At 29.0% G+C, this 15,088-nt stretch overlaps 1 protein-coding gene across 1 annotated transcript; it reads right to left on the bottom strand.

The window, feature by feature from the left end:
• Positions 1-1,253: 1,253 nt before the first annotated feature.
• Positions 1,254-14,741, bottom strand: RpS16 (ribosomal protein S16). Its single transcript, XM_075378482.1, has 5 exons — positions 14,614-14,741; positions 14,479-14,517; positions 10,519-10,650; positions 4,023-4,137; positions 1,254-1,450 (listed from the first exon to the last, which is right to left on the bottom strand). The coding sequence occupies exons 1-5, from the start codon at positions 14,629-14,631 to the stop codon at positions 1,305-1,307; spliced, it is 450 nt and encodes a 149-aa protein (XP_075234597.1). The 5' UTR covers positions 14,632-14,741; the 3' UTR covers positions 1,254-1,304.
• Between the last annotated feature and the right edge of the window lie 347 nt (positions 14,742-15,088).

Genomic DNA, 15,088 nt, shown 5'->3' with positions numbered 1-15,088 from the left:
TTCTAGATCAGCGAATGATAAACAGCGCAAACCACTGTGACATGCTTAACAAAAAAAAAAAAAAAAATGAAACCAGCCGTGTTAAAAAAACACTTCACAATAATGCCCAATTTCATGTATGTGCTCAGGTAATTCGGAAAACCATCAACAAACTGCATTAGGAAATACTACCTTAATCCCCACACAGTCCTGAATTGGTCTCATCAGATTTTCAGTTTGGGTTACTGAAGGAGATGCTACGTGATAAGAAGTTAAATGGTAATAATGACATGAGTGATGGGAAAAGTGCATTAACATTGCTGGAGATTAAGTTGAAAACATAACAAAAAAGTTAACACTGATTAAATAAATAATTTTAGCTCCAGAACAATGTTTGCTAACTATTGAACGACCCTTGTAAAATACAGCTAAAATGAACATAAAACAATTGTTTTAAGTAAAATCAACAGCTTCTTTTTATTTATAAAATAAAATATTAAATATTTTTTCTATTTTCGCTGATGAGAAATGTATTTACTTACATAAAGTCAAAATACTGTAATATTTAGATTTAAAGACTACCGTAATACATACTTAGATTAATATTTAAAATATATTATAACAAAAGAAACATCTTACTTGTTACACTCTTCTGCTTAACTTTCATGTATGAATATAACCCATAACTAACACTTTTAAAAACAAACCCAACACTAATCGAAGTTTATCCAAAGCACCAAAATTTAAGCAAACTAAATGTTAAATACATTATTAAAGGTCTCACACCATTTAAGACTAATTATTAGCCCTTCCAGTAAAACTGCTGTTAGCAGTACCCATTTAAAAAAAATAAGTAAACCATTATTACTGGATAAAATATAAAACCAATGTAATGTTTCTTATGTATTTCATACGTAAAGCTGATTTTCAAATATTGGCCATGGTATCCTTGTTTGTAGGTTACATGTTATAGATATTAACAACAATGCTGCAACGTATTCTACTAAAGAAGGTGCATATAATTAGCTCCAAAAGGTTCTCTGGAAGAAATAATTCCAATGAAACATTTAAACAGTTCATTATGTTTCAACAAAAAAGAACAAAACCTGATCGTCTACAAGTTTATTATAATCTGCTGGATTAAGAGTTATTTTCATATCAGATACACGGTGTAAATACAAAATTATAATTATATATAATGTACATATACGCTTGACATAATGAAAGGTTTTCCAGATTTCTGGGTAAATTAAAATAAAATATAAAAAACCAAGTATTTATCAAATTTTAATTAATTTAATAAAACATAACACAGGAGATGCAAATTAACGGTATGATTTCTGATATCTGGCACGAGCTCCTGGACCACCAAACTTTTTGGGTTCACACCGTCTGGGATCAGCAACAAGCAGTGTTCTATCATACTGAATTAAAATGTCCTTGATTTCCTTCTTTGAAGCTTCATCAATAACTAAAATAAAAAGTTGAAATTAAAATCTACATGTAATATAAGTAAATACAAAGTTTATAAAAGGGATACTCCCTGATCGATTTCATTATGTACATAAGTTGCCTTTTCTAAATATACAGTGAAACTGCCTTAACAATCATGCGATTATGATCACATTGCATCACCAAAATCTATTATCAGGGTACCCGATCAGACCTTCATCTTGGAAGGGATGTAGATTATTGTGACAGTGTAGCAGGGCACATTGTCACACTAATAATATGTTGTGAGCATCCTGCACTAATCATTTTGGACTGACCTCCAAGTTTCTTCAGTATTTTTCAATCTTAGCTTCTACAATCCTACCCGGTGTCACAATGGTTTCGAGTTTCATGAATTTTTACAAAACCCCTTAACAGTAAAAAAAACAATTGTGTCCAACATCCTTGTTTGATAACAGTCAATTGAAATTCTCAGCATTAACTTTACAGCACTTTGAAATTATAATCACAATGCTGATAAGTAGTCAACAGATCTCAGAAGTACTGGCAAATTTATTTTCCACAGGATGTAAATGTTGAATATATTACCTTAATAAACAATACCTAACTACAGACTAATCCATGAAAGATAATAGCTAAAATTACAAGGTACAATTAGGTGGCTGATAAGGATTACACAAAAACAACAGAAAATCCTTACTTCAAAGTCAACAAAGACAATGGACTCCAAATTATTATTTAATAATTGTTATCACTCACTTTTTTAAACAGATGAGAAAATCAAGTAGCAAGTCATTTAATTTAAAATCTAAAAACTAACTACCATAATTGTGTTAGATTCTGTTTTCTTTTTTTTTATGTGGTGTACTACTTGTAACTCATGATCAACTTAATAAAAAATTCCATTTAGAAAATAAATAATTCAACGGAAAAATGTATTATGCAATATAATGTTAATGCTTTTGCTGCAACTTCCTACTAAATTTGTTACTGTCATATGTTAAAACCTAATTAAACAAAATAAGAAAATACTAAATATTGGGAAATTTTTTAGAAGACATTAAAAAAAAGTATATTTTATTACAATTTGAACTTCTCAGTAAGTTACTTTTAAAGAGCCTATCATTCTTACCAAATACACCAATTCTTGTTATACCATGTTGATGTTAAATAGTATCAGTAAGGTATAAAATTTAACATTATTTACAACACACAATAAATTTCTTCTTCACAAATGAAGGTGATAACTGAAGCATTCCACTGAACTATAAAATATATATTTACCGAAAATAAACTACATTAATTCAAAAATACTTTTACTAATAAATGATATAATCACACTCTTTTTCTCACAAAGACCAACAGACCTAGGTTACAACATTTTAAAAGATATGTGATTTAATGTACTTTTGAAGACAATAAAAAAATCTTTAATAAATATAAACGGAACTTATGTATTAACGCCACCGCAGCAGAAGTTGCACTAAAGTGCCATTTAAGAGCAATCTTTTGGATTCCTTGTTGCCTTGTTGTTTGCTGATTTTTGACGCCATTTTTTAGTGCTACGAAAATGCGTATTTGGGATTTGCCAGAAACAGAACAAGATGAAATTTTATTTTTTCAGGAGCGAAATATTTTACCAAAAAAACGAAAATGTACTAATTCCCATGACATGAAACTTTATTTTGGTAAACGTAAGTTTTGGAAATGTAATTTAAGACAGTGTGATCAGCAAGTGGGACTTGCTGATATCATTAAATATCATTCAAAAAGACAGAAATTATGCCCCCAAAACAAATACAATTAAAAGAAGTAAATGTAAACAGTAATAAAATCAAAATAGTAACCAGATTTAAATACCACAGAGAAATAACAACAATAACAATCTAAATGAAAAAACCTCAATGCAAATACAAAGAAACTAGTTAAAGCTCAAAAATTAACCTGGTACACATACAATAAAAATTGCAAACCTCAAACACCACAACAAAGTTATAAAATCAGAAGCCACTTATGCTAAACAATTGAAGACAGACACACCCCAGAAGACTGAAAGAATAAGAACCTGCACCAATAAAAAGTACCAGAAACACAGGCAGTAAACAAAAGTTGTGTAAAAAGAGTTAGAACCCATCACTGATACCATACATAAGGAGACTAAGATTCTTTGGACATAACATGAGGATGCAAGATTTCTGAAACAGCTAGTGCAGTACGATCTCGACTTGTAAAACACCAAGACAGAATGAAGATGGATCAGAGAAATAAGAGAGGATCTGAAGGAAATCAGCCTTGCACCAGAAGATACCACAGGCAAGATAAAATTAAACAAGAAAATTAAGAACAAAAACACTCGCAAGAAAAAACTCACAACACGAACATTTTCAACACTAGAAAGATCAGAACATACGAACTGAGAGAACTGTAAGGCCCAAACAGTCCTATCATAGAGACTTGGATAATGGGCTGACTAACGTGATCTTATATGGTAATACAAAATAAACTCTAATAAAATATAGAAACTAAAAAAATTGTAATATTACAGTTAAAAATGTAAAAACTAATAAAGTTAAAATTAAAAAAATACTTACACTTTTGATAGTATGACACCAAAGACTTAGAGATAGCTTGTCTGATTGCATAAATCTGAGCTACATGTCCACCACCATTAACTCTTACTCTGATATCAACGCCTGCAAACTTTTCCTGCACAAAAAAAAATTCTTTCAACCCATCATTCATATTCATGTATTGGTAAAATTAAAGAGATATTTATGTAAAACAATAAATAAATATTAATTTTTTTTCAAACAATTTAACCCTAGAATCTAACAAATATCTTTCCAAATAAAAAAGGCAGTTTTAGCAACATCATTACTCAAACGGTAAAAAAAAAGTATAATTTAAGTCTTATCGTATAATATATCACATTAAAATACAACAGTAAGACTGCAATGTGTATGAGGCATGAGTATAATATGATCTACAGCCATTGGTCAGTAGAACTATTTTAAAGTGAAGCAATGTATTCATTTTTAACAAACAGCAGAGATTGCCAATAATTTTAATAAAGTTCTACTTTTATCAACCCCTTAATAATTAAAATAGAACTATTTATTGTAAGGTTCAGTTTAAAAATGAATTGTCTTACATCTTAAAGCCAAAATAGCACAAACTACACACACTATATATATATTCCATTTTTTTAATAGATTCCCGAAAGGATCAATTTTAGAAAAATAATATATATAAATATTTTATAATACAGCAATATTGAAAGTGACTAGTGACTATCAGAAATTGTTTTAAATTTCATTAAATGTTAACACATTCATTGCTGCCTTAAAATGACATGACCATTCCAAAAACCCATTCATTTCTTTTTGCTTGTTTATATTTATTGGCATTAAAAAGGTAATTTTTATACACTATACATAGAGATAAACTGAAAATGACGCATATGTGAATAGTAAATGAGAGAAACAGGATGTAATACTTAAGTGCTGACAAGCGCATACGTGGCGGCCAGTTATTGTCGCTGCCCATCACTTAAACAGCTTTATTTTTTTATTACACTACTGCTCTAATTACATCGCAGTTAATGTTTGATGGATGTAAGAAAGCAAAAGAACATTTTATGTCAAAAGAAAAATAACTTTATCAAAATACAGCACTATAATTCATTCTTTAACTAAATAACAAACAACAAATAAACGCTAAGTATGAACAACACTGATAAACAAATAACGTAAGTAGCGTTTTAATGAAAAAAATAATTACAGGTAAACATGACTATGTTAATGATATAAACTACCGATATAAAAAACTGACAATGGCTTAAATATTATATCAAAAAAATTAATAAAATACATATCAAAGAATTACAGAGTATAACTACAATCATAATTAAAATGTTTGCAAATCACTTGAATGTCTCTATCATAACAGAAAGAATTTCAATGTTTACTAATATTTAAAAAAAGAAAATTTATCAAATAATTTACAAAATTTTTATTGTTTATCTTCAACTAGTCTATTTATAATAAATTATTTATACTGCATGCAAATCAAAACTAAAAATACAGCTACTTTTTCAAACAAATTATCGATAAGAAATAACAAACTAAATTTAAAAAAATAATATAATTAAAAAAAGATTTTTATTCACACATAAATACTATGATACATAATACATAAACAGTATCAAATACAGTATTTACTAATATAGAATAATACTATCAAATACAATATTTATGTATGATTAGAGTTCAAAACACAACCCAGGAGTATCAGTACATGTCTTGCAGAAGTACATTGTATCCTTTCTTTCATTATTCTGAGCACACAGAATTTTTTTTGGAGAGCGTGACCTTTCTCACTAGCTTTGCAATTATTATCCATAAAGTGACTTCCCACTACCGATGGACCTGGTTGTTTTTCTTCCCGTGAAGCATTCTGTGGTAATAATTCTTCTATCACGGCTGATCTAAAATCGTGGAAGATATTTTTGTTTTCATTGTTTTACAATAAAATTGCGTTGAATAGTATTATTTCAATAATTACAAACGTACTTCTTGTACCAACAAATGGTTTTTCTAGTTAACAGGTAATAAGAGATCGTTTGGTCTTGTTGGTCAATACTGGGCATATATTTATTACACTCAGCAATAGGCTTTGGCGTTTCTTTAAGTCTGCCACCTCCTGTTGATTACTTCCACAAGTTTGTTTTCATGTTCAATAGTTATAAACGTAACTTCGATTTTTATTTCGCTACTTTTCAATTCCTACTACTTCTAAATATTGGCAAACAGACTGACCAGTTCTCAATTTTGATTTAGAAACGTGTCCAGGATTGTTTCTTCTGCTATTACGCAGAGTACCTGTTGTGTACGTGTCAAGTTCTAATAACTTTTTAGATAAATGTTAAAGAGTTATAAGAATTATCCATAAGTAGTAGTAAATGGCATACATTTAATTTTCCTTCCATCACGTGCAGGACCAACATTAGTAGCATGACCTTTTCTGCCAAAGTCATCCAAAACCCCAATGTACACTTTTACTTTTAAAATTTTTCCATCAGGTTCAGTAAGCAGATAACTTTATGCTGTATTTGTTTTTTATTTTTGATATATTGCCAAAATATCAAACGACGTCACAAAATCACCGACTGAATGCAAAGTTCTATATTCAGATAGTACATTATTCCTTTTTTTTTTACTGAACTCTAGTAAGGGGACTAATTTTGTAAAAACAGTCATTACAAGTTATTTCTTCTGGTTGATTTTGACAAAAATGAAGACACACCTCAAAAAATATCATACATCTTTTTCTTCCCATAAATTTGTGAAAACAAGGAATTTTATATAAGCAATGTGTCAACCAGTAATCCTTCAATCTATTTAACTTAATGTTCCCCATGTGCAGAACAATTCCTAAAAATATTTGGAACTCAGTCCTTTCTAGCAGTTTCCATAGTGAAATTTGTGAGAGAGGGGAAATAATTTTTATTTTTAAATAATTTGCGTAATTATTTGTTTCTACTAAAAGAAGTGATAAGAACTCATCATCAGCTATTAGGAAAAAAATTCTGCTTAACTTGATTTGGTATAGGACAAATAAACCAGGATTTCCAGTAAACAGGACATTTTTCAAACCTGGTAGTAGCTGGGATGTTCATGTAATATTAGCTGGAGTAACTGGAGCTGATGTAGGATTTACTGTCGAGTTATCTGTGTCATTGGTCAAGTTAATTCTATTATCTGGTTCATCGTTTGTTATTAGATTATCATTGGTAAGTATAATTTCTTGTTTTTCACCAGCATTATCAATAGAATTATCACCACAGGGCTTCAGTGTCAGTAATTCTTATTACATTTTCACTGTCAACACCACAACAAAATTCATCATCACAAAAACCAGTCAGCATCACTGCCTTCATTAGCTAAAATCCTTCTCAATTCTATGGCGACTAAATCTGTTTAATGTAGCCTTTTTGGTTGGAATGGACCAGCAATTACATCATTGGACATGATCATAAAAAAACTAAAACCAAGCACAAACTAATTTTATATTTCATACAATATGCATCAAAGAAAGAACCAGCACAACTGAGGTGCCAGTGAAACAGGACAGCGTGAAAAAATATTATTACACCAGACTCACATGTGGCATTGCTGGGAGGTGGGATGACTTGGTGGTGGATATCGCATATGCATCCTTGGCACTGAATGTGTTAAACATATTTTTTTTAATATAAAAATCTCTTAACAAAGTTTTGGAACATAGAAACTGAATTACAACAAAAACAAGTAAAAAAAGAGGGAATTAATTGCATAATGCAATTTAATGCATTATTGTATAAGTTTGTTCTTAAACAAATTTAAACAATTAAGACTGCAAAGAAAATCAAGATTTAATACAGCATTAAACTTCATTCTTTTGCATGAAGTGATTTGTAAAACACAACTCTAAAGCAAGTTTTTTCTTTTGAACTAAATACTATAATTCCCTATCTTCAAAGTAGCTAGAAAGCTGGAAATTTGGCACAATTCATCTTTTACGGGATAAAATGGCTGTGGAATTATTAAGCTTACAACTATTACCATTAATCTAATATTGATTAAATTACAAACAGTAACTCCTATTGATTGATCATATATTATTGATCAGGATAGAAAGGTGATCATAAATTATTCAGCACACTTTGTGTGTTAATAAAAAAAAAAGAAATCGATGTACTTACATGGACTTTTTATTGTTGAATAGGGCATTTCAAACAGTTTTGTTAAAAAGATTTATTAACTTCTAACAAGTTCCGCATGAGCACCTTTTGTGGTGCACAAAATGTCTAGATATTATCTTATTTCGTGTTACAAATTACGAAGAATATTTGGAGCTGTTAATTCATCTTTTTAGTTCAATGATGTTGACAACCTTAATTGCACAAACCCCCAAAAAAAGAACTTTAGTGGCGTAACGTCAGGCAATCAAGGTGGCTGGGAAATTGAGCCTCATGACTGATCCAATGTCAAGGAAATTGTTCATGTAGGTAGTCCCTAACATGTAAACCACAGTGTGGTGGTGCGCTGACTTGTTGGAAGTAAGCAATTTGTGGTACTGCATACTCCTGTAATATGTCCAGATAACTAGTGCTACTAACCATTGGCTGGATGAAGAAGAACAGTCTGAATCAGTTGTCAACGCACACCAAATGTTATTTTTCAGGCTATCATGTGGTATTTGGTGAAGGACAAGATGGTTTTTGCTACTCCAAATCTGAGAATTATGACTGTTAACATATCCACAAACATGGATGATAGCTTCTTCAGAGAAGATTCCTTCTTCTAAAAATGCATTATCGTCAATTGCATGCACCGACTGGATTTTGTACAACCTTCAAGACTGGTCTGCAACCACCTTTGTTTGTATACTACACTTTCTGTATCCTTAAACTGCTGATACAAATTTTTAATTGTGTCTTTATTAGGAGGATCACGTCTGCACTTTAAACAAAAATGTCTATGAACATTAATAACAAAACCGCTTTCATAAAACCATAGTACACTGGCACGTTCATTCAAGCTGAATGAAACCTACATGACATATGAAAACTACTCAGATCACATCTAATAGTTTAACATCTCACATATGAAAAATTACTTACTAGTACAGTTAACAGGTAGATAGAACATATGATAGACTGTATTAAATGAAAATCAATTTTGTTTCAAAAAGAACAAGAGTGTACTGGAGGCCATTCTGGTCCTTCATTCATTTTAGAAAGCTAACTTATAAAAAATGCCACGTACATGGCACTTGAAAAACTGGAAAAGGCTTTTGATAACATAAAATGGTTAAAATAAGGAATATTAAGAGAAGGGAACATAATATTCAACTCTCTCACTTTAAGTGAAAGCGTTATAGGTACTTACGTATTAACGCCACCGCAGCTACAGCTTTATTTCAAAACAAAGTAGTCAATCGGATTTTGGTGAAAAATGGGCCGAAACAGATTCAAAACAAAATATAAATGGTTATTTATATTATAAATATAATTTAACTAAACTTAACCTACGCTCCTAACCTTGACTAATTAACACTGTAATTTTTTTGAGTATTTATTTAATAAATTCAGTAATTATTGCAATTTGATTATTTAAATAATAACAAATAATTGTAATTACTGAATTTATTAAATAATACTCAAAAAATGATGGTGTTAATTAGTCATGGGTTAAGTTTGGTTAAATTATATTTATAAAATAAATATTTATTTATGTTAAACTCTATATCGGCACATTTTCCACCAAAACCGATTGACTACTTTGTTTTTAAATAAAGCTGTAGCTGCGGTGGTGTTAATACATAAGTACCGCGTTATATATATGTATATTTAAGTAGTAAAATTACTAAGGATGAATAAGTAATGTAGATAGAAAAAACGAGTGGGCACAAACAAGTAGATTTCATGGGCGGGAGGGAGGTTTATTATAGTAATATTTATGTAGTTTAATTTTTTTTTTAATACTAGCAAAGTACAGACAACTGGAAAAAAAGGAAATAGAGGCCTCTGTGATGTTATATTACAGGGCGTTGAAAACAACCTGGATTAGAAAAATTTTAAATGAATTCAAAAGAAAAGGAGAGGAATCTTTTGCAGAATCTTGGAAAGAAACAGGATAGATAGATTACCGAATTATTAATAAATTCAGGTTTAGTTAAATGATAGATGGATATGTAAAAGGTAAAAAACTAAACAGGAAATATATATCACAAAAACTGAGTATATAAGCTACATTAAATATTTTTAACTCAATTCCTTTCTTTTAAGTAAGGATTGAGTATAAGATTAACCCATTCAACCTGACTATAAAAAACAACCCGCTTAATCACTACAACATAAAAATAATATGGCAGATTTTAGGATAGAAAGACTTACACATTGTTTTTATTAATATTCAATTCAGAAGAAAACATTCCAGATCCCACAATTTAAATTGTAATTTAAAAACCATCCTTACAAAATCTTGTATAGAAAATGGAAAACCACTACTTTAAATTTTACTTAAATTAAGAAAACTACAATACCTTTCCTAACAAAAGAATAGGTTCTTGTAATTTATACTGCAGTACTCGTGGTTCAACCATTTCAAGCGGCCTTCCATTTACCCGTAAGTTTCCATTTCCAGGTTTACAGTAAGCAACAGCTGTTGCACTTTTCTAGAAAAAAATTAAAATAAACAAATAACAAAACAGTAATAAACAATTTAGATTAATATTTCAAAATCTATAGGAGACTAGAACTTCACATAATGATTTCACTTATATTTTTACACATCTAAAGACTGTACCAAGAATCATAATCTTACATTAGAACAGTTTACATTAGTGCCAATTAATTTTTCAGTTGATAGGTATTTTATATTAACTACTTGAAAAATTGGAAAATTTAATAAAGTATTTTTAAGTTTTAAAATTAAATTCTGCTACTTTTGGGCAATAACCCAGTGCATTTCTAAAAATGATATTTAGTAAAGACAATTGTAAACAAATGGAAAAATTTTAAAAATAAAAAATTCAGTGAAATTGAAAGTTGTCAAAAAGGAAATTTTGAAAAGTGCAAGATGATGATTTAGAGGAATCTAAAAATTTAAACTATTCAAGAATATAGCTGAAAATGAACTTTGGTAGACGTGGATGGATAAGTAGTCAACTACTAAAATTGGATATTAAAACTGTGAAAGTAGGCTAATCGTGAAGGAAAAGATCAAGAGAAAAATAATGTTTGTGTGACTGGGTCATGCAAAACGGTACACTCAACGAATAATTTAACAGATATAAAAGTTAGAGTAAAATGGCACAGAGGCAGTAAAAAAAACAAGAGAAAAAAGCACAATTAATTTTTTTCAGATATTTAAAAAAATAGACTGTTCTTTCTGCTAATTCATTGCAATTTCAAAAAATGACACAAACAGTTTGTTTAGACATACAGTAGTATTTTTGAAGTTTTCCTTGATAGATTTAACCAGGAATCTGGGCATTGTTTTCTTACCAATGATGTAAGTGAAAACCTTTTTGAACAATTGTTGCAGCATATATCTTAAGTTTATGCCTCCTAAATAATTTTGTGTTGAAGTACGTATTTAAGCATATATTAATGGTAACTAGAGTTCATTTGTGTGTTTAATAGAGTTAATTTCGATGTATTCAACAAATTGAATCTATTTAATTCACCTAATTACAGCAGTTACGCTAGGTAAGTAAATTTAAATAGATATGCTCCATATAAGTACATAACTTAGTTATTGTAACAAGCACAACATACAGAGTATACCATAAAGTTCTCCCAGGACTTTCATAACCTATTCTACTAGTGAAAATAATGGAAAAAGTTTGTAAACATATTTCCTAAAATGTTTCATTTGCGAGTTACGGCTAGTAAAAGATTTCGCTTCGATTTTAGCTTCCCCAGTGAAGTGAGGACATACTGAAATTTTTTTTTAATGTAATTAAGGGGCAAAATTAGTGATTTCATATGGGCTTTACCTAAAAAGTCAAATAAAATAGATCCCAAAATCTGCAGTACTTTTTGAGAAATCTGAGGTGAATATCCTAAATTGGGGTAAAAAACTGTTTATGTTTTACATACAATAACTGTGTAAAAGGGTAATTAACACAAAACTTAAAGAAAATTTAATTCTAAACAAAATGGTGCAAAATAAGTTGAATAAAACAAAATTTTAAAGAAAAATTCAAATTTTATTGACAAACAAAACATAAAACCAAAGTGCATTATAAGTACCAGTTTATAATAAATGTTCAAAAATGAGACTGTCATTTTAAATACATTTCTTGGCACGCTTTGCTTGCTTTTGTTGCTATTTTAGATCTTCAGAGCTGTCATTAAGTTGCTCAGCTGCATCTGTAATGCGGAGAAATAATTCCTCACAACAATGACCGTTTTGTATACAATATTTTTCATACAACCCCAGATGCAAAAATCTAAAGGTGTTAGATCAGGTGATCACGGTGGCCAGGAATGTGGATTCTCAAGTTTTGTTTAAAGGTTTTACATGTTAATTGTCCATTTAACAAAGTTATTGAACGTCAACCATAAAATAGAGATTTTTACCCCAATTTAAGAGTTTTCACTTGAGATTTCTCAAAAACTACTGGAGGTTCTGGGACATATTTTATTAGACTTCAAAAACCATAAGAACTCACCAATTTTACCCCTTAAATAACATCCTAAAAATTTCAATATGATCTCATTTCTCCAGGATAGCTAAAATCAAAGTGAAATCTTTCACTAGTTGTAACTTGCAAATGAAGTCTTTTAGGATATATGTCTATATGGAACTTTCTCTATTATTTTCTTGTGTGGAATAGGTTATGAAAGTCCCAGAAAAACTCTATGATACAGTCTGTATAAGTAAACATATATTGTATAAAACTTTAGGTGGTAGTGAATTAAGAGAAAATAACCAATCATTTTTTCCAGATAATTCTAATTGAAATGCTTCTAATATTTATAAGGTTAAACATGTTGTTACAACATAACAAACTTTTTTTTAAATTTACTCATCCATTTTTTTGGGTAAATATCTTAAACATTAATGTCTTAAAATTTAATCACACTTTAAAACTATAAAGTTCACCTACTGTTTATAAAATCTAGACTTATGCAATCAGATGCAGGAATGTTTTAAAATTTTTATAAGATACATAGTTTTTAAAATTATGTATCTGTAATTTATAAAAATAAAATTATAGAATAATAAACAAATAAAAAAACTTAAGAACAATGTTAGTTGATAAATTACATCTGAACACCAGGATTAATTATAACTGTATAGTTTTTCATTAACGTTTAAAATATTATAAACAAAATAAAATCAAAGATTTATTCATCATTTATCAATAATGCTCATTATTTTTTTTTGTTTAAAAAAACTGCATACAAACCTAAATATAGTGATTACCTAGATAATCATGCTTGTTTATAATATATATTTAAAACAAAATTGTCAAAAATACTAAAAAGTAACCATGAAATAATACAATTTAATAGTTTGGATCTTATTCCAATATAGGAGCGGGTGTCTGGTAAGATCATAAATTATACAACCTAAAACTTAATGGCTCTATAACCAAGATGTCTTAGGATGCAATATGATAAGAACTGAAATATGTACAGCACAGTTAAATTCAAGCAATGTAAAATGATACATGTTGATCACCTTAAAATTGCCAGATTAAAATATCTGGCAATTCATTGTTGACTAACAGCCAAAGTAATCTAAGCAATTTAAAACTAACATGTTAAAACATTTCTGGGAAGTTTCTTTCCAGACAAATAACTTAATATTGGCATTTTCTAATGAATCAAATACAGAGTTCAAAGAATTAATCAGCTGAGAGGTTTTTTTTAAATCAGGAATAAGAGAATGATTTGGTAAACAGTTTTACAAACTAAATCATGCAGCTTTAGTTAATTCAATTTTATAACCAGAAAAAATAGATTTACCATTTAGGAAGATTAAACACAAACAGAAAAATGAAAATAAAAAAAACTGTTCCTAACCTAATCTAATCTACCTAAAGTAGCTTCTGTGAAGACTTCCTTTATTCAGAATGAAAAATAAAACGCACACAAGAAACAACTTTAAATAATTCACAAATAGCACTCAAAATTGGACTTAATTTAAATTACTTTCACGTACAGTTATTTAAAACTAGGATGGTAATTCAAATTCTTAGTTTTAACATTTTTTTATTTAAATAAGTTTTATAAAATGAATAACTAAAAACAATGACCCATAACATTTCTGTACTACAAAGATTAACACATATGCCTATAATAGAAATCTTCCCAACACAAAAGTGTCAAATAATTTTGCACCAAATTCAAGTTTGGTCTAGCAAGTATTTATAATCGGTAAAAGTAAAAATATATGACACAAAATAAATCGGCTAGAAAGTAACAAATTACTAAATCATTAAGTTAAAATGTTATAAGTGGAAGATGAATAGCATTCATTTACATACCTTGCGTCCAAAAACTTGAACTGATCGAATTGGCTCTTTCTGTAAACAAAAAAAGAAATAGTTTATCAGATGATAAATCCAAAAATACAAGAAAACAATGTTATTCAATTACAAATGCAATTTAGAAACACTTACCTTTTGCGAAGTACTCATGGTGGTATAATATATCACATATACGCTAACACGTGAAACCTGCTAATACGGTTCAACGTAAAAAGGAAGTTCTCTAACCAAAAAACAGAGTATCCGCTTCGCAGCCAATTTGATAACGTTGTTTATATTAAATACGCAAACAGTAATAAAATTTGCTACTAAAATAATTGGTTGTGTTTGATGTAGTACATTCTAATTATTGAATAAAAATGAAAATTAACGATCACATTTATTTATAAATATCTCATATTTTTAACAATTCAAATATTTTCTTTCTTTCGTACTGAAATATATATTTTAATTTACTTTTCGTTGTAAAGGTTTTTAAAGTTAAATTTTAAGGACAATTTTAAAATTATATTTTTTACATGTCATCAAATGTTACATTACTTTGTTGTTTCATTGTTGCACAGTATATCCCATTAAAATAATAAAGAAGGATATGAAAAGCAGTAAA

The sequence above is a fragment of the Lycorma delicatula genome, chromosome 11, assembly GCF_047948215.1.
Source record: "Lycorma delicatula isolate Av1 chromosome 11, ASM4794821v1, whole genome shotgun sequence".
NCBI lineage: Eukaryota > Metazoa > Arthropoda > Insecta > Hemiptera > Fulgoridae > Lycorma > Lycorma delicatula.
This window is presented reverse-complemented; position numbering and strand designations above follow the sequence as displayed.

Excerpts from the sequence above, each read along its gene's own strand:
- RpS16 (XM_075378482.1), bottom strand. Across the intron at positions 10,651-14,478 it reads TTCAAGTTTTTGGACGCAAG|AAAAGTGCAACAGCTGTTGC; the intron begins GTATGTAAATGA and ends ATTTTTTTCTAG. Across the intron at positions 4,138-10,518 it reads CTATTCTTTTGTTAGGAAAG|GAAAAGTTTGCAGGCGTTGA; the intron begins GTATTGTAGTTT and ends TTTTTTGTGCAG.